This window comes from Haemaphysalis longicornis, unplaced genomic scaffold (assembly GCF_048455015.1).
Source record: "Haemaphysalis longicornis isolate Haplotype H1 unplaced genomic scaffold, Haemaphysalis longicornis Haplotype H1 scaffold_67, whole genome shotgun sequence".
NCBI lineage: Eukaryota > Metazoa > Arthropoda > Arachnida > Ixodida > Ixodidae > Haemaphysalis > Haemaphysalis longicornis.
The window spans coordinates 643,169-662,190 of NW_027526419.1; the positions used below are offsets into that span (position 1 = coordinate 643,169).

The 19,022-nt window shown below is 47.6% G+C and overlaps 1 protein-coding gene across 2 annotated transcripts in view; it reads left to right on the top strand.

Annotated features, from left to right (window-relative positions):
* Nucleotides 1-17,438, top strand: part of LOC144144240 (ras-related and estrogen-regulated growth inhibitor-like) — a 48,301-nt gene extending 30,863 nt beyond the window's left edge. The window contains exons 2-5 of one of the 2 annotated variants that reach the window (XM_077675607.1): nucleotides 2,266-2,322; nucleotides 10,918-10,991; nucleotides 11,792-11,954; nucleotides 15,294-17,438. In XM_077675607.1, coding sequence (XP_077531733.1) covers nucleotides 2,266-2,322; nucleotides 10,918-10,991; nucleotides 11,792-11,954; nucleotides 15,294-15,595 — 596 coding nt within the window. In that variant the 3' untranslated portion in view covers nucleotides 15,596-17,438. Of the gene's footprint in view, nucleotides 1-2,265; nucleotides 2,323-10,917; nucleotides 10,992-11,786; nucleotides 11,955-15,293 lie in introns of both variants that reach the window. The other variant, XM_077675608.1, reaches the window with a different exon arrangement.
* Nucleotides 17,439-19,022: the final 1,584 nt, after the last annotated feature.

The following is a 19,022-nucleotide window of genomic DNA, read 5'->3' on the forward strand; positions in this document are numbered from 1 at the left end:
CCATTTTCAAATCCCGACTTGAATTTCCTTGTCCAGAGATGTGCTTCTCAGCATAACCAAATGCCTGATACGGTCACGTTTTAACCTCTTAAGATGGACCTAAGTGTAAAGGATTATAATATAATGCGCAATATAATGCATAATATTATGTATAATAATATAATGCATAATAGTAGTAATATAGTGCATGTATAGTAATACAATGCCTAATATAATGCGTAATAAAATCCCGCAATATAATGCACGTTGTTGCCCACATGTGTGGAGGGTGTTTGCCATGACTAGCTGGATTTTTTTCCCCACAATGCTCGCGTTCAATACAAATTTGAAAAAGGCGAGCCACAATTTCTGCACAATCTCGGACCAAAAGGGGGGTTAATCAGTTGTGAAAATACTGGCGTCTACTTGTTGAAATACTGATTTTTCACCGCTACGGAACATGACGCGTATACTTTCGATTGCTGGTAATACTGCCGCGTTTGGCTTTTCGCGTTACATGCGTTCTCTTCTTGCTGCGCTTGGAACGTTGGCAGACCCTCCTCCCCTCCCCCGAAAAAAAAAAACAAAAAACGAAATGCACAGAAAACATTTATCCGTGCCTTTCTTAGCCAATCCTCAAGAATTAAATGCAAAGAAAAAAACGAGGTTCAGTTTACAACACAAAGTAGTTACCGGGAACCCGTTGCTCTGTTTCGTAACGAGAAATAAAAAGAAACGTTTTACTGCATCTGCAACAGGGCATCTTCATTTGCCATCCTTATGGTTCGTAAGCAAACATGCACAAGAATGCAAACACATCTCGCTGTTCTAGGCACTTGTTAGATCTTAAAAGGAACGCGATTGGTCAACAGTGCAGCCGTAACAGAAAATATGTGCTCACTGTGAGGTCCCAGAAGCTTGCGTTTACACACTGTAAACCTGCTTGTCACTTTGCAAGTCTAGCTAAACATGAGATGTTGATTGTACTGCGCGTGTTAGCAATTTCATTCGCAAGTTCACTTTCGACGAAAGCCTTAAATAAGTTATCCGACACCGATTCATCGAACCTGCCTTCAAAGTCGCTAAAATTTCATTTAACTAAAGCTGCGCGCAAAAGACCTCTTAGAACGGTTGCATTTACATCTCTGCGCTGGTTAAAATTCTGTTATTTTTTGCCTTCCGAACACACAAAAAATATTGTAACCTGTTAGAAAAAGTTTCTGGGCAGTTAGGTGGTGTTATATTTCAGGGCATCCCACAAATGCAAGAATGCATCATGCTACCAGTGAAAGTGATTGAAACTGCTGTAGTAAACTGAATTCAGAGATCGGAGCTTCCTGATTTGTTTCTATTTATAATTTTATTAAAGGCTTAAAGCAATAGTCTGGACAGATCGAGCTTGTTACGAGCCATGGCGTACAAGTTCATGTCATTATTGCGGCCGTTCTGAGATTCCCGATGGGTCGCCGCTTTTTTGGCGTTCTAATGAAAACTAATTATTGCCGCTCCCATGCTGTATATTGAAAGTTGAGGAACCTAACTACAACATACCACTCTTGTCTACGCCTTAGTGCGCACATACGGCCCGAGAAAGGCACGAAGCACGCCCACAGTGTGCATTCTCCCAGGCCGCTCAGCGGAGCATCCACACTAGCAGCGCGACGCTGCCGCCACCTACATGTCGACCTCGCGGCGAATAGTGTAGCGTGACTCCCTTCTCTCTCTCAGGGGTGGATCCAGATTTTTTCCTGAGGGGGAGGGGGTCAGCTTCTATCAATAGAGAGTTTTAGCTGACCGTCTTTCACGGTCCGCTACGCTCCGATAGCAAGCGGGAACGCCAGTGCGCATGCGTGGCGCGCTTGTCTGCGAACGACATTGGCTCCGGTTGCGCTGAGCGTGCCGCCGATACCGGAGCGGACCGTCGAACACGGTTAGCTAAAACTCTCTAGTGTTTCTGTTGATGATGATGGTGATAAGGAGGAGGACGAGGAGGGTAGTCACCGAAATTTTGGAAGCGCAGAAATACGCCAAAATGAAAAAAAAAAATCATCAAGTAGACTTTTTCTACGACCTGAGGGGTCAGCTTCGGGGTTTAGGTTCCGAAATTAAAGGGGGGGGGGGGGGGGGGGGGTCAGGACATCCGGACCCCCTCTCTGGATCCGCCAATGCTCCCTCCTGATTTCCCCCCCTCTTCGTTTGCGTTTGTTTACTGCCCTAGCTCGGCAGCTCGCCGCATGTCAACTCAATTATCTGCTTACACTAATGTTGTTTCTGTTTTATTTTCAGCTCTGATCGTCCGCCTCCTGACGCGTCGCTTCATTCACGAGTACGACCCGAGCCTTGGTGAGCTGTTCAAGTACATATACTCGTACAGTCGCGTGCGATTTGAAGGTAATCGTGCGAGCTTCGACCAACAAAGACGATAACGCCCCCGCGCGGCATTTCCAGCGTGCCTGGCACCTAGTTTATGTATTCTGCTCTCCCCCGGTCGCTGTTCCATCAAGCAGTCATCACTCCAGCGGCTAGTAAACCAGATACGACAAGTGGAACGTCGTCGCTGCGTACGCGATAAAAAAAAACTGTGGTTGATTCCTCTGCCATAGACATCAGTAAAACACGAAAGTGAAATGTGCAGCGAAATGTGCGGCTGAGCATGATTTGCGGGTCGGCGGTTGACTTGTGGGTGTGCTTGGCAAGCAACGTCCTGCTGGCGGATTGCTTCGGCAAAGGTGTGCGTGCGCCATTTTAGTGGCGGATATGACGTCAGTGAAATCTTGGGGTATCGCGGCATAAAACACTTAATATAAAACCTGAGAACAAACAACCACAAGTATAATTGATTGATTGATTGTAGGGTTTAACGCGCCAACGCAACGTAGGCGATGAGGCGCGCCGTAATGAAGGGCTCCGGATTAATTTTGACCGCCTGGGGATCTTTAACGTGCGCGGAAATCTCGCACACACGGGCGTTTTTGCTTTTCGCCTCCATCAGAAAAGCGGGCGCCGCGGCCGGGAATGGAACCCGCGCCCTCGTGCTCAGCAGCGCAACACCTTAGCCACTGAGCTATCGCGGCGGGTCCCAAGTATAACGTACTGATGATGATGATGATTTCTGTTGGTTTCCCCTTTGTATCGGGGTGATGACATGCCATCTTACCAAAAAGGACTAATATACATATGTTTTACACTTTTGGTTCAATACTAGCGCTGCTTAGGGCAGGCACAAAAAGCTTATTAGGCACAAAATACTTTTTTTTTCCTGTTACAGGTGGTAACTGTCCTAGGCAATATTCCCCTCTTTGCTTTTCGTCCACCAGCATTCTAATCTTCTTTTCGTCCCCTCGACAGCCTTGAAGGTAACTTCCTCTGTGATACCCTTAAATCCTAGAGCTTCTGAAAGCCCCATATTCCCTTCATGTAGATTTGGATGGATACCCTCACATTCTAACACGATGTGCCGCATAGTTTCTGTTTCTTTTCCGCAGACCACGCATACCCGATCATTTTGTGAATACTTCCCCACAAAACTCTTAGCTCGCAGGCAACCTGCTCTAGCCTCAAAAAGCAAAGCACTGCCCTGGGAATTATCGTAGAAATTTTCCTTTCTGATGTTCAATTTCTCAGCCCTGTACATCTCTAACGACGTTTTAGCTTCCATTTTTTCCCTCCATTTATTCGTTTCAATCTGCCTTGCCTGTTTTTTGGTTACGTTGGCTGTTTTGGATTCCCCACTGTTCTTTCCGTATTTCATCGTTAGCCTTCTAGTCTTTCTTAACCACTGCGTGTCCACGCTTTTCAAGTATAGGTACCTAAAAACCTTAGTTGCCCACCTTCGTTGATCCAGTGCCCTCAACCTCATCTCAAAGCATATTTTGCTCTGAGCTTCTCTAACTTCAAACGACGCCCAGCCCATATCTCCCTGAACTGCTTAGTTGTTTTTCCATGCGCGCCTAAGGCCAAACGTCCTACCGTTCTCTGGTTTACTTCAAGGCCTGATAGAACGTCTGATTTTAAGCAGAGTACAGCATTCGCAAACGTGAGACCCGGAACCATTACTCCTTTCCACATTCCTCTTACTACTTCATATTTGTTATACCCCCACAGAGCTCTATGCTTCATTATAGCTGCGTTTCGCTTTCCCTTAACCTTAAGTTGCTCCTCGTGAGTACTTAAGTAGTTATCCCCTTCGTTTATCCACACTCCCAAATATTTATATTCCTTCACTCTAGGTAATTCGCCTTGCTGGATAGACACTACGTCGGTGGTAGCGTCATTGAAAACCATTATTCCTGATTTTTCTGCACTGAAATTTAATCCGAGGTCAGTGGCTTCCTGGCCGCAAATATTTATTAGACGCTGCATATCGGTTTGGTTATCAGCTAAAAGAACAATGTCGTCTGCGTATAACATTCCCGGATTATGCTGTTGTACCACTTCGCCTTGCAGCATATGGGTTAGGCAAAACCCTACTTGACTTTCTTCCATTTTCTTTTCTAACCCTGCCATGTAAAGCATGAACAGTATTGGGCTCAAAGGGCGTCCCTGTTTCAGTCCCCGATGGATGTTGACCTGCTGGGCGCATTTCTGTCCTTCCCAAGTAAGGTGCACTCTATTGTCTTTATAGATTGCTATAAGGAACTGTACTAACTCGTCATCTAATCCCTGGAGTTTCAGCATCCTCCACAGCCGTTCCCTGTTTACGTTGTCATATGCCCCTTTAATGTCCAAGAACGTAATCCATAGTGGTCTATTCTGTGCTTTCGCAATTTCAATGCATTGCGTTATCACGAACAGATTGTCATCCAGTCGCCTGTCTTGTCTAAATCCATTCTGCAGTTGCCCAAGTATTTCATTTTCTTCCATCCATGCTTGAATTTCTGATTTTATCGCCTGCATTACGAATCTATACACCACTGACGTTACTGTGAGTGGTCTGTATGAATCAATACTGGCTTTGTCTCCTCTGCCTTTATATATTAAATTCATCCTACTTTCTAACCAGTCCTCTGGTATTTGTTTGGTTTCTATCACCTTATCTATTGCCCTCATAAACGATTCTTTACTTTTAGGTCCAAGTAGGTTTATCAGTTGCATTGGTATTCCGTCCGGGCCACTGCTGTCTGGGTGAAACCTTTTGCTCTGCTTTTTTCCAATCAAGGTTGCTCAAACTTATTTCCCTTTCCGCAGTCTTTTGTGGCGCTAATGTTATCGATGCAGGTTTCCCTACCACTATTGTCCTAAACTTCTCTTTAGTACTAAAGAGAAGTACTAAAGAAGTACTACTCTTTAGTACTAAAGGTAGCGTCCCCGCAAGAAGACCCTTTGTGCAGGGGTGCACCCTTTACAGGCCGCTTGCTTCGTTGTACTGTCGTCACTTCCGTGACGGATATGACGTCAGCGAAATCTTCGTGTGTCCGGGAATAAAACACTCTCGTGTTAAAAAAGAGGAAAGGGTTACTTGTTTTGCCGTGGGAGGGATGACTGCTTGAATTAACAGCGACCGGGGGAGAGAGTTATGCGCAAACTAGGAACCAGGCATAGACTGAACCAGGCGCAGTAAAAGAGGCCGCGCGGGGGCTTTATCGTCGTGGTCGGTCGACCAATTACGCTTGCCAATATCATACATCAGATATTGATAACTACCCTAGATATGCCAATGTGACATAAATTTTACGAACGCTCTACGAAAGAAGTACGGCGGATAATGCAAAATTATACTCGGCGATCAGCACATGACAAAAAAATAATACTGGGTCGTCTTGTCGTGTATGAGCGCCCGGATATATTCATCGTCTGCTGAATATATCCTCCGCGAGTAGCGCGCCGACGGGCTTACAGAGTAATCCACACCTGCGACTAAACGTTTCTTCGAAGCATAGTCATATGACAGGGAGCCTTCAGAATCCTGCGCAAACTGAAATCAGGAGACCTTATCAGATACTCCACTCTTCCAACGGCACCTTTTATTAGATGTAAACTTCCTACCCCGTATACTTCAAATAATGCGTCCGCTGAGTGATCATGCTGTTCGTTGAAGTCGAAAAACAAAAGGACAGTGAATGAATGAATGAATGAATGAATGGCTTTATTGAGCAGGAGGCCGTAGGCCCTGGTTGGGGATTGGGTCAGGAGAAAAAAAAAGTTTACAGTTAAAAGATCACTGTTCAATGTTCAAGTCATGGCTATAGCCCTAGCTCCTTTCACATCTGTGTCCGGGCACATAGGTTAGAAACACGCATCACACTGCCTTGAACAGACCACTCACAATCGCGTAGTTCGCCACACACTCAAGCGCGGAGGGGTCCGATCTAAGTAGGCCGAGGTGATCTTGCTCTGAAGTTGGCGGGGTGAATTACTGGATGAGTGTATCACGTCCTTTGGGGAAGGCAGGACACCTCCAGATTAGGTGACACAAGTTCGGAATGGTGTCCGTGTCACAAAACGGGCAGAAGGTCGACCAAGTGACGTTTGGAAAGTGCCATTTCCTAAGAATGTCCGGGGTGTAGGCCACGTTCGCGTGGGCTTTGTTTGCGAAAATTTCAGCCGATCTTGACAGTCCGCTTATGAGGGATAAGAAGCCAGGCGGAGACGCATCGTGTAGTCGCCTACGGCTCTCAGTGTGCAGTTGGCGACGCTGTTGGTGCCAGGTATTGGAGGGTTGCTCTTCGTGCGAGTGTGGGTCAGTGGGAGGTGAAAGAGACTGAAGACTCTCCCGGGCAGCGTCGTGTGCCTCCTGATTCCCAACAGCACTGGTGGAATGGCCAGGTGTCCAAGCCAATCTAAATTCCAAGTTTTTCTTCTGTAGCGTTTTAATTAGTAAAAGAATCTGATTAGCAACGCCATTGCGACTGTACGACTTGTTCAGTTCTTGAAGGGCCACGTGGGAGGCGGTGATGATCCTAAAGCGAGTGGTACTATGAGCAGTGAGTTGGGGTTCCTGCTCCTGAAGTCTTCGAAGGGCGCCGAAGATACCAAGCAATTCCGCTTCTTCCACTAGCCCGAAATGATTAAATACACGATTTGATCCATTGAGAAGCGGAAGGTCAGGGCATCGCCATGCTACTCCTGCCTCATTACCCATTACGGCAGCATCTGTGAAGATGTCCAACTCATCTTGCAAGCGTTCTGCGCTCAGTTTGCTGATAAGCTGTTCACGGGCCTCATGTCGCGTGGAATCGGCCGCTTTCTTATAATTCCAACCGCTGGCCTTTCCTAGGGGGGAAGCAGAGACGGAAGCGTGTCCAAATCCGACTTGCTATCGAGTTGGTCCCATTTCTGTAGCTTATAGCCCTGATGAGTGAGTTCAAGCCTATGTCGGTGCTGTGCTTGCGTTTCTTCGATCAATATATTAAGCGGAGGTAAAGGCAGGGCTTGTTCAAGGGTAGTTATTGGGGTGTGACGAGGAAGGCCCGTGACAGCACGAACAAGAGACCTGTACAGTATCTGGAGATCCTTGACGTGACGAGTGCTAAATTCATATGCAGGGAACCCGTACGTCAGTCTACCGAGGCCTATTGCTCTGCCGAGTGTGAGGCAGGTCCGTTGGGTAACTCCTCCGTATTTGTTGGACATCCGAGTAATGAGGTGGAGTGTAGGGCGCCGTGTGGAACGAAGTTGCCGTATCCACGCGTTTGGACTATTGCAGCTACCTACTTGTATTCCGAGTAAACGGATTGTCCCATTTTTGGACTGAATGGTGGAGTCACCTATCTGCAATGGTATCTGGAATGCTGGATTTGTTGCGGTGCGGCCATCCACACTGAGAAATTCAGTCTTTTGTGCAGATAGGTGAAGACTCAAGTCAGAAAGGGATTTTTCTAGGCTGAGTACAGCCGATTGAAGCTCCGCTTGCATGATCATGTGGTCAGGATAATCAGCTTCCGTCCAGACAACAATGTCGTCCGCGTAGATCGCGAAACGTGCGGATGTGTCTTGCTCAAGTGTTCTTGCGATCCGATTCATGGCGAGGTTGAAGAGGATAGGTCCGAGAATAGATCCTTGGGGGACTCCTCTATCCAAATAGAATGTTGAGAATGACCAGGTTTGATAGCCTTTGTGGTTGAGGCGAATCGGCCTGTGTTCGAGGAAATTCCTAATCCAGTTCTGTGCTTTCTGGCTGGGGAAGGCAAGCGCTAGTTCGCGTAGAATGCCTTCTTGATTTACATTATCAAATGCCTTGCGCATGTCCAGGGCTAACAAGTAGTCCGGACAATGCTTGCGGGATTTGCGATTCAGCACGCGTCGGAGAAGCCAAAGATAATCTTGGGTGCCGAGGTTGGGTCGAAATCCCGTTTGGGCAGGATGAAACCAAGAAGTATTTTCAAGGTGGAATTGCAGCCGGTTGTTAATCATACGTTCAGTCAATTTGCAGATTGTTGGTGTAAGGGATATTTGTCTGAGGTTTTCAATCTTGCTGGAATCTTCACCTGGCTTAGGAATTGGGTGTAGAATAGTTGTCTTCAGGTGGTCCGAAACGATACCGGTTGTCCACGATTGATTGATGAGCGAAAGAAGGGCTTCGTGACCAATGGTGGGTAGGTTTCGGAGCTCTTGCCATGTAACCCCATCATGTCCTGGTGCCGAGCGGGGTTTTCCTTGCATGATGGCGATCTGTAGTTCTGCTAGGGTAAAAGGACAGTCAAGCGACTCTTGCGGGCTCGCAACTGTAATGACCGGCAAAGTACGCAGCCGGGACTTATCCTGAGTCGCATGCGGAAAGAAGGCTGTCATAATCTCCAATTCTACCGTTGCTGGAGTATCTTTCAGGAGTAATTAAGGCGTCTACCACTGGCAATTTAGTTTTGGCTTTCCCACTGAGGCTACGGAAAATAGCCCAGAGATGAGAGAGGCTGTTTTCCTGACCCAGGCGCTCGCAAAGACGATACCATCGCTCATTTTGCAGTTGTTTTTGATGTTAATTAATGCACCTGTAGTGCTTTTTGAGTTTCATGAGATCGCGGTGCGTTTTGCCGCCGGTGCGGTAGCGGTGGGTAAGCCTATGCGCCTTCTTCATAAGACTAATCATGTAAGTATCTGGTCTCTCTACTGCCACCGTACTTTCGATTTCGTCGACTGTATGACCTCGGGCTTGTTGCAAAGCCTCGATAAAGTCAGAAAGGGACGGGTCGGGACTCGTGTGGAAGGAGTCTCTGAAGAGGGGCCACGAAGTAATAGCGTATCTCTTGCGAACTCGTACCTTCTTGGCGTTAATCTGAATAAGGATCGGGAGTGATCACTTCCCCATGTGATGTCGGCAACATCCCAACTGCGTATTGCACCTGGCGTACACAAGGTGAGGTCTGGAGTTGTGTCAGATTGAGTGCAATGGAGTCCAATACGAGTAGCCACATTAGGCTCATTTCGTAGATCCAACGGACTAAACTCTAAGGCTTGTTCAAGGAGGGATCCCCTAACGTCCGTGTTCGTGTGCCCCCATAAGGGGCTTCGCGCATTAAAGTCGCCACCAACGATAACCGGGCCGTCAAATCTTAGTAAAGAAAATATGTGAGTAATCCAATCGTATGTGTCGCGGTAACGGTCTGAGCCATACGGTCTGTAATAGACAGACACCAGTAATACGGGCCTGCTCCCAGTGGGATCAACCTTGACTACTACGACCTCCCTGTGCCTGTTACAGTCAAAATCCCAACGGTACTGTACCGCTTTGCAGTCTTTTCGCACCAGGATTGCTGCCTGGCCTTCTATTTTTTCCACTGCGTTGGCGCCCACATGCATAATGGCGGGTGTCATATACGTATTGTAATTTGGGATTTTACAGGCTCCTCTCGTTTCTTGTAGGAGAAGCGCGAGAGGTCTGAGTGTAGCGACTTGTTGTTTAAGAACAGGACTGTTGGTCGAGAAACTGCGACAGTTCCACTGAATGATGAGCCGGTTGGGATGCATGTGCGTCACTGTTATTGGTGTGTATATTCCTTGTGATGTGTGTGTGTGTGTGTGTGGGTGTGTGATTATATTCCTTGATTTCATCTCCACTCGCACGCAATGGTAGTTACGCATCTCCCTCCGTCCTCCCACACCATGTCTCGTTAAATAGCAGTGCATTTCGCATCTAGTTGGCCTCGTGAGTCCTACCTGGCTTAAGTTTAGACGAACGTCTTTAGCATTTCAGAAGCTTCACTGGGTTTTTTCATCCCCGTACGAGCTATTGTGTTTCTGCTCGACTTGCAGACGATTTATTTTTCCGTGGTTTTATTAACGTTCCTCGGTTCTTGCTACAAGGCGTGAGTGGGCACATATTAATTTAACGACGTGCAGCGTTTGAATATACTTAACATTCTGGCGTGGCTTATATTCCCATAAAAGGCAGATGTTATTGCCAGATATTGGGCAATTACATCCCCGAATCATATTTTTCTACGACGTATATATTCGAATCAAAGCCGAATTTGTTGTCCGCGCTGCAAAACGAAACCAAAGTCTTACTATTCCCGTATCAGGTCTAAACAGAGGCGACAGTAGAATTCACTTGTGCTGAGGTATTCGGAGGGGAAAGTGGTAATATGCTGCGGCCGTCGTCGACGCCCGTAACAGCGGCCAGGAAGCGGGCAGAACCGGGTCCTCGGGTAGCTCTTGTTGGCGTTCGAGCACTATGCCAAGGCAGCTGCTTTTGAAGAGCCCTAAACGTACTATTTGCTTACAGAGGTCACCATAACAAGCTTTTGAGGGCGCGGAAAGTAAAAAAGAAGCGAGGGAGAACCAAAATACTGTATGACCCCCCATCAGCCACGGAGTGCTTATCCCGTAAACGCCGCGGAGAAGCGGCGGCAGGCGGCACAGCGATCGAAAAGCTCGAGGTGGTGTGTGGTCGCCGGCCCTTCTGGTCGCCGGAATTTGAATTAAACGCCAGTTTCTCCCCTTGTAACTCGACTGAATCTTGCCTTCTATTTCATTTGCGGCCCTCTCTCCTGTGCTGTGCAGTGAGCGTGTACCCTTTCACGATCGACGATGACGGCGAGTCTCTGAGCATCAACCTCATGGACACAGCGGGAAAAGTGAGTACCAGGAAGGCACATCGAAGAAAAAAGTCGAGCAAACCCCAATCAGTGTTAGTCTCGAAAGTATTGACTAACCCGCCCTTTGTGTATGCAGACAGCGCGCCCGTGTGAGGCGCTTTAAATTCACAGGAGCGAATGTGCGTGTTGTGTTGCGTAAAAATATGTTAGAATAGTAATAATTCTTCGCGTTATTGCCTTTGTCATTTTAAAGGGCATTAGGTTAATTTCATCAGAATTCTCCTGTCAGAAAAAAAGTTTCTAGGGTACCAATCATTAGCTTATTTCATCTACGCACATTGAAGTTTAAAACTTTGACACACTTGCTCACGCGCTGGCTGGCGGGCTAAAATTGGAGACTCTATCATCGGAATTTCGTTGAGAATTTACCCGTGATCTTGTTGGCACCTGAAGCGGTGGGTGATGTCCTTATGTGTTTCCCGCACCACGCAGAATATAAAGGTTTTCCAGTGCTATACTACCCCACGCCTCGGCCAACAAGAAAACCACATTGACGAAAGTGCTGCGACATGGAGGAAAGAAAGCTTTTCTTTCCTCGGATAACCTTGTTCAGTCATGTGGTATCAGGGGTATTCTCTTACCGCACTCTGAATTACTAATGGCTGATGCTTCAGAGTATCTTCTCGTAAAGATTTCTAATCAACTGGCGTCAGCATTAACGCTCCACACGTTTGCGAAAAATGCTGCCAGCGATGAATTGTGCGTTAGTGAACAGAACTGGCGAATAGTGTTCGAGAGCGCCCCTGGAGGGTACCGAGCTTTGCACCTTATCAGTCCAGGCTCGAGGCCAGCGAGCTGTCCTGGGGCGACGGCTTCCTGATCGTCGTGTCTTTGACCTGTCCCGAGTCGGTGCGCGCCGCAGAGATCATGCACGGCTGGCTGGAGGACAGCGCGCCCGGCAAACCGCTGGCGCTTGCGGCCACAAAGAGCGATCTCGTCCAGGTATTGGTTCGCAAGAGGGTACCAACATTGCCTAAGAGTATTGGTTCGCAAGACCGTACCAACCCTGCCTAAGAGAGGCAGAGAGCACATCAAAACACTGCACGCCCAGCATGCCAGAACATTCCGTCACTGTCGCAACTTGAGTTCCCTAAGTGCAAGTTCCCTACATGCAAGTCCGACTGCGCATGCGCGCGCGGAAGGGCGAGGAGGAAGGGCGAAAAGGCGCACCACACTGTGACGAATGCACGGGCATGGCGAGGGCCCCGCTACCGCGACGAATGCCAAGTGCCCAGACGGGTCCCGGTCAGAACGGTAACTACGTAAACGACAGAACATACGGAGTGCTAAAACTATCTAGTGACACATGCACCGGGAACGACGCGTTTCCGCACGCGTTTTCGTTTTAGCACTCCGTATGTTCCGTGTTGTACGTGGTTACCGTGTCGACCGGGACCCGTCTGGGCACTTGCGAATTTGTCGTGGTAGGGGGATTAGTTCCGGGGCCCAGCCCTCGCCACGCCCGTGCATTCGTCATGGTGGTATGCGCCTCCTCGCCCTTCCGCGTGCGCATGCGCAGTAGGGTCCCGGTTAACACGGTAACTGCGTATACGACTGAACAGACGGACTGCTAAAACTCCCTACTGTCTGGGAGCGGTCAGCGACGTGCATCAAGACCACAGGGCCGGTTTTGGAGAGGAAAAAAGCGCGTGCGCTGAAAGAGAGAGACAAAACTTCTTTATTGAGCTAAGTTTAGGTGGGGTGGTTCCTCATTTCAGGTAACCATGTGCCGTCCCTGCTCGACTGGCCCTCTCGACCAGCAGAAGTTGATCTTGAGGGAGGGAGCTGAACAGCAGTATCTCCCCCTGCTCTGGGGTAGGGGAAGGAAAAGGGGCTGGCAGGTCTGGGTTCTTGACACACTCCCATATTATGTGCCGTAGAGTGCCTGGTCTAGTACAGAATTAACATTGTGCGTCGAATTGTGTGGGAAATAACACATGCATTTTGACTGGATGTGGAAACGTATTTGTCTGTATTAGTCCGAGTGTGGTTTCTTGGTTCCTTGAGAGCTCTGGGTGTGGTGCCGGGAATGTTCTTCTACTGAGCCTGTAGTGTTGGGTAATTTCGTGGAAGGTTCTGAGTGGCGTGTGTTCCGGTGTCTCCTCCGCGACGTGGTGGGCGAGATCTCGGGCCATGAGATGGGCGTGTTCGTTGCCTCTCATGAAAGAGTGGGCCGGTGTCCACACAATTGCGACCTTCCTGTCCGGCGTCTAGCTTTTCAGGATGTGTAGCGTCACGGGTGACACTCATCCCGACATGAAGCTGCGGCATGCCCCTTGTGAGTCTGTGGTAACGGTCGTGGTGTTGGTTGGCATCGTTCCCCGCACGCGCGTCTGGGTTTTTAACATTGAAGCTGAAGGCTAGATTTGCGCACTTATGCGTTTGGGATATGAGTTAACAATGCTGCAGGGAGATGGATATCGCCGAACCTGACTATTGCCAGCAACGTTGGTGGCAGAGTACAAAACACGTCGGATTGCTCTAAAACGTTCTTTTAAAGACTTAGCAATGATGCAGTTTCGAATTTTAGTTGGGCTTGTACAAAGTTCCAGAGAGTGGTTGCCATTGCACGAAACCATATGAGCTGCAGGTTTCACGAATAAATGCATGTCAGTTTTAAAGTGCGCTGGAAAATTATCTCGCATCGTTTGCATCAAATATAAAAGCTTCCTGTCTGCAAAATATTGTAAGCGTGCGATATCCGAACTAGTCCGCAGAGCCCATGAGTGGATTGGCTGCAGACGGCGCGAATGGGAACGACGCAGGCAGGTGCGGTTATAGTTGGTCGACGCTCGCCAGAACGAAATTCATGGCGAAAATATAGTTACACATGGCTGAAGGGGCGTAACAGAGTGGGTAAAATTGTGCATGGGACCGCCATCCGCGCTCTATAGCAAGCGACGAAGAAATATCTGCCGCGACGTTAAGCCTAAAGTTCTCTACGCGGACATGACACGGATCACGTCCGCGTATTTTTCCATGCCAAAAGCATCAGCCTCAAGCGGCCTTTTCTTCTACTGTGGCCACTCTTCCCGAATTGCTAGCCTTCCCAGTGATTTAGCCACGTGACCGGTTAATCTTGGGGCGACGTGTGGTTGAAGGTAGCAACGTAAGAAAAACGGGCTCGGCCGTGGCGCCGAAGTTCCTATTGCTGGCCAGGGCGTGGCTACTTTAACGGTGTCAAACATCGGTTGCCTTTTCAACCAGGGACAAGCCGATCTCGAATTCAATTGCGATCTTGGACACGACCGAGGATTCCGGTTAATCTCGGGGCCCCACCTTACGACATGTGGCGAGTTAGGCGTCCCGCTCACTTCCATTGTAAATCGGGCGATGCGTTTGGCGTTGAAAGAATACAGGAGGTGATGCACGGGTGTAGCCAAGGCTGGCAATGCTGGCTGCGGAATGCAAGTCTAGCCTTTTCAACCCTGATTTTTCTTATTTCAAGCAAAACAATGTTTTCTTTGTGTTTTCCTAAAATTTATGGTCACATAAGCCCACGAACAAAGAATAGAGTTGGGAGTGCAAATAATGACAGATTCATTAAGGAGGCAATTAATTAGAACATTTGGAAATTAAAAAAAAATATGCTGAGCAGAGACATCGCTTTCGCATATTTTGCTAAACCTTATTACTACATGAACCTACAAACAAGAAGTGAGCTTCGTAGTGTGCGTATTTATAGATTTAGAAGCTTGGGAATAAAAATCGAACTGTCATTTTTTTCAGCCTTAGTGTCGTAATTTCGTCTTCACCGGAGTTTCTTCTTCTTTGTAGCGTCCAGCTCCACCAAAAGGAAACAAAAGGGATATCTATCTCAGTAGGCATCATTGGAGAACAATTCCCAAGAAAACTAGCAGTTTTGGTTTCGTTCTCTATGCGCAACAGGAACTTTTAGGTGATGGCGTCAATTTACACCCCCAGGGCTGAAAGGGCTAGTGGTTACGAGATGAACAAGTGACACCATGTGCCGAGAAGGCACGGATCTGACGACAGGGAAATCTGTCTTCGTGCGTATACGAAGGGATGGGAGCATTTTTATGGCGTTAGATTTGATTGGTTGATTTTAGGGTTTAACGCGTCGACGCAACGCAGGCGATGAGGCGCGCCGTAGTGGAGGGCTCATTCCGGATTAATTTCGACCAACTGGGGATGTTTAACGTGCGCCGAAATTTCGTACACACGGATGTTTTTGCTTTTCGCCTCCATCAGCGTTAGATTTTGTGTACTGCATTATAAATGGCTAAAATACTGTCTGGCTTGCTTTGCCCTTTGGCGCAGGCACGGGCGGTGAGCTCGCACGAGCTCGCGGAGCTCGCCGAGCGGTGGAATTGCGAACTGTACGAAACGGCGGCCACCGGAGAGTACGAAGAAGTCGCCCGGCCCTTCCTGGACCTCGCGCGCAAGGCCAGGACACTAAAGGCGCGAAGGCGGCTCTGCCCCATCTTCAGCGCCCGCCAGTTGACGCCACCAACCGAAGGCGCGAGAAGACCTTACAAGGCCCGGCTGCTGACCAAGTGACGGTGGATGTCAGCACCAAGACCAATGGCATCTGTTCCGGGGAGATCGTAATGAAACAGTAGAAGCCACAGGTGGTATATGTTTGGGGACAACCGAATTCCCTGGCGTGTGACATTCCGGAGGCAGTCGTCGGACTGCCTTCGGAACGAAAGTTCCATAGAAATACACGGGGAAAATCGAGCGCCGCATCGTGTCCCGGGCAGTTCGCGGACAATCCGGGAGTGATAATCGAAGAGGCCCAATGGTTCCAGCAAAAATGCGAATGCTGGGGCTGTGGCTCTTACTGTTTCATAATTTGCCTGCCCAGGAGGCCTCACTTCATGGCGGAGCAACGCGTATCGGACGTCATTCCTTCCCCGCGAAAACGTAATTTTGGCGTCCGCGACTGGCATCATCCACAGTGAAACATGATTATATTTTTAGAACGTCGCCTCCAACGCAGAACTTCCAGAAGCGATGGGTACGAAATCTCGCAACCAACTCGATCTTGACCCGTGACTCTCCTGTTGGTGCTTTAATCATGGTCAAATCAATATAGGATGAGTCAGTATGGCATCAGGGTACAGCCGCTGAAGACACGTTAGAAGTGCAGAGGAGCCGTAAGTTGCTGAGATGGCTGTGCGCACACTACAGGACAATTTGTTGTAGAGCACATATATCTGGTGCTGCGACCAGAAAAAGTATGCGTAACGACGGCATATCCATATCCTAATGGTTGAGCACCGTGTGATGCAGGTTTATTTGTAATGCATCGTGTGATGTGACATCGGAACGAAAGCTGGAGTTTCCCATCAAGAGACTGCGACAAAGTTACGCAGCAGGCGCGCATCGGTAACTGGTAGCTTAAGGCTGCCATTAAGTCAGTTATAGATTTTTCCTGATCTTATCTCACTGCTCCAACTGGTGTTTTATTCGCAGAGATTACTTTTCCTCTTCGTCGGCAGCCAATGGAGACTGATTCCCGAAAATTTTATCTCTGCCTGGTGTTGTAAAATGCTAGTTTGCTATAAGCTTTGCATGTGTAAGCCTATTCGTATGCGGGTCATGTTGTAGCCCCATAACGCTGGCGCCCTGATAATTCAGTAAGCCCTCGTTGCAACGAATCGCTTTATTCCAAATGTTTTATCCATTACCACAGCAGTGCATTGAAAAAACGGTTTTCGCTTTTAAAGGGACAGAAGTCCGATTTTTGTCGAGTATATTTTCGCTATTGAAAATGAGAGGGCACCACTTAAAACACTTTAACCAGAAACGGTTTTGATGATAGCGCCATAGAACATTTGAAATCAGAATTGTTAGATATTTACTACGTCCGCCACAAGGAATGCTGGTAATCGTGGCAGTGAGCCGTGCGGCAACATACTTTTAACTGTACGAGAGATGAGAAGAGGTGCTTCAAAGCTTATGCCCTACCAAGACAACAATAATGCGCGGTCTTTCTGATTCCTTTATGCGGTTTTTAAAGTGCGCATTGAAACCGACGGGGTTTTGTGGGCACGTAAGGTAGTGGTCACGTTTTGACACCAGCCGGCGCCACCTTCCAGACTTCAGAAAGTCTAGTGCAAAATTAAAATTATTTCCGCCTGTTTATTTAAAAATTCCTTGAGGAAATTTCTTGCATGTCCTGTAGCTCATCAGAACGCTTGATTTCGTATGATCTAGAGGACATGCATTCCACAAATATCACTTGCCTGTCCTTTTAATTTAGCTATTTGTATTTCAACAAAGATATGGCTGCGGCAGCCTCGCCTTTGCCCGGAGTAGAAAAGTATACCTTACCTGATGACCAGACAATACATTTGGGAAGAAAGACAGGAGAATACTATTTTGGACGCAAAATTACGTTTTCCGACGACGTTTCTTCTGTGTATACGCCCAAATTTCGTTAATAAACACAGCAGAATACTCTTGTTCCGGCCATCTTTATTTCTATTAAAGCAGCAATTTCACCCTCACTTTTACACCTGGCAAACAAATGGCCGTGCTATGCACTTCACCCAGTCAACAACAACAAACTCACACAAAATAATCCCCCAAGAGAGCTTGTATAAAATATGTGTAGTGCGCTGTCGCTGATGTGCTATGCTGCGGGAGCCACGGAGGAAAAATATGAGATTGGTTCATTAAAAAAAACTTTCCCCTAATAACAATGATACCAAATAGCATCGCAAACTTTTAATTCCTAGAAAAATGTGTTTAATGAGAAAAAAAGCATTCTAGTTTAAAAATCAGGATAATGATGTTTGCCGTCACTCATACATGTAGAGGAGCAAAGAAGAAAGAAGGCCAAAAAGTTGCGGCGCATCTGCTCCTTTCGTAGCAAATGCCGACCGGTACAGATGGACCACACACAATCTGGTGAAAAGTGGTGAAAAGTCTTACTGCTTTGAATCATGGTTTTCTTTCCGTGAATGGAAGCCTTTCCAGATTCTAAATATCAAGATTGACCCGCATTACTGGGCTGCATGTGCGTTTTAGTGTGCTAGATAAGTGTTTCTGGTTTTCGCCAAAAATACTTCAACATTCACCGCTTATGGGTTTGGTTTTCACCCTTGCTTTCACATTGAAAGCAATGAAAATTTAAATTTGGCATTTTGTATCTGGAACAAACCGCACTGAATAACATTCTTCTAAATTCTTTATGCAGGGTGGCACACTAGCGTTTCCGCTCTAACATATATTTCTCACTAACTTGCTTTGCATGACATGGTTGTACAGTGACCAGCGAAAAATGAAATGCTCACATAATAATTTCAAAGAAATATACCTTTCCACAGGTCCTATGTTTGAACTTCAACTAGCAGGGACAGAGTTCTCACGGGAAATGCGTCCAGCGGTGGCAGGCATACACATTTCTTGGTTGTGTACACTTACATTCGCCAAAGAAAGACAATCAAAAACGTCCCCCCGCCCCCCTTTTTGGGGACCCTTGGAGTCGAAATGAACACTCTTGACAGTTTGGGGTGACCAGTGTCAGCGGGAAAATAAGAAAGCATAAGTGGAGCATCCGGACTGAGGAACAGTCAAAAAGCGAGCGGGGGCAACTGATGCTGCAACTTGGGATGTGTCATTGATTCCTTAATTGGGCGCGCTGTGAGAAGATATGGGGAGTCGACTCAAGCAAGCAAACAAGCCCACCGAGTCTACAGGGCACAGGTGACGAAGGGGGTGGCCGTCTGATGTGCGGCTCTCGGCGACCAGAGCGGCAAGAGTGAGTCAGAGCCTTGAACGAATCAAGAGAAAGACTTATATTGGAACAGGCAAAACACTGCACAAGAACGAGGACATGTTACGATCGTGAGAGACAACTTAGAACGAATACAAATGCGGGAAACAGATCAAATACAAAATGTACAATAAAGAGCTTTAACAATGAATATTCCAGGTAGAACAGTTAACTGAAAGAAAGACAGTTCGATGCATATGAGAGACAGAGTCCCACAATTTCACCGACCGGGCCGGACGATGCACCGCTGTCGGAGGCGATTC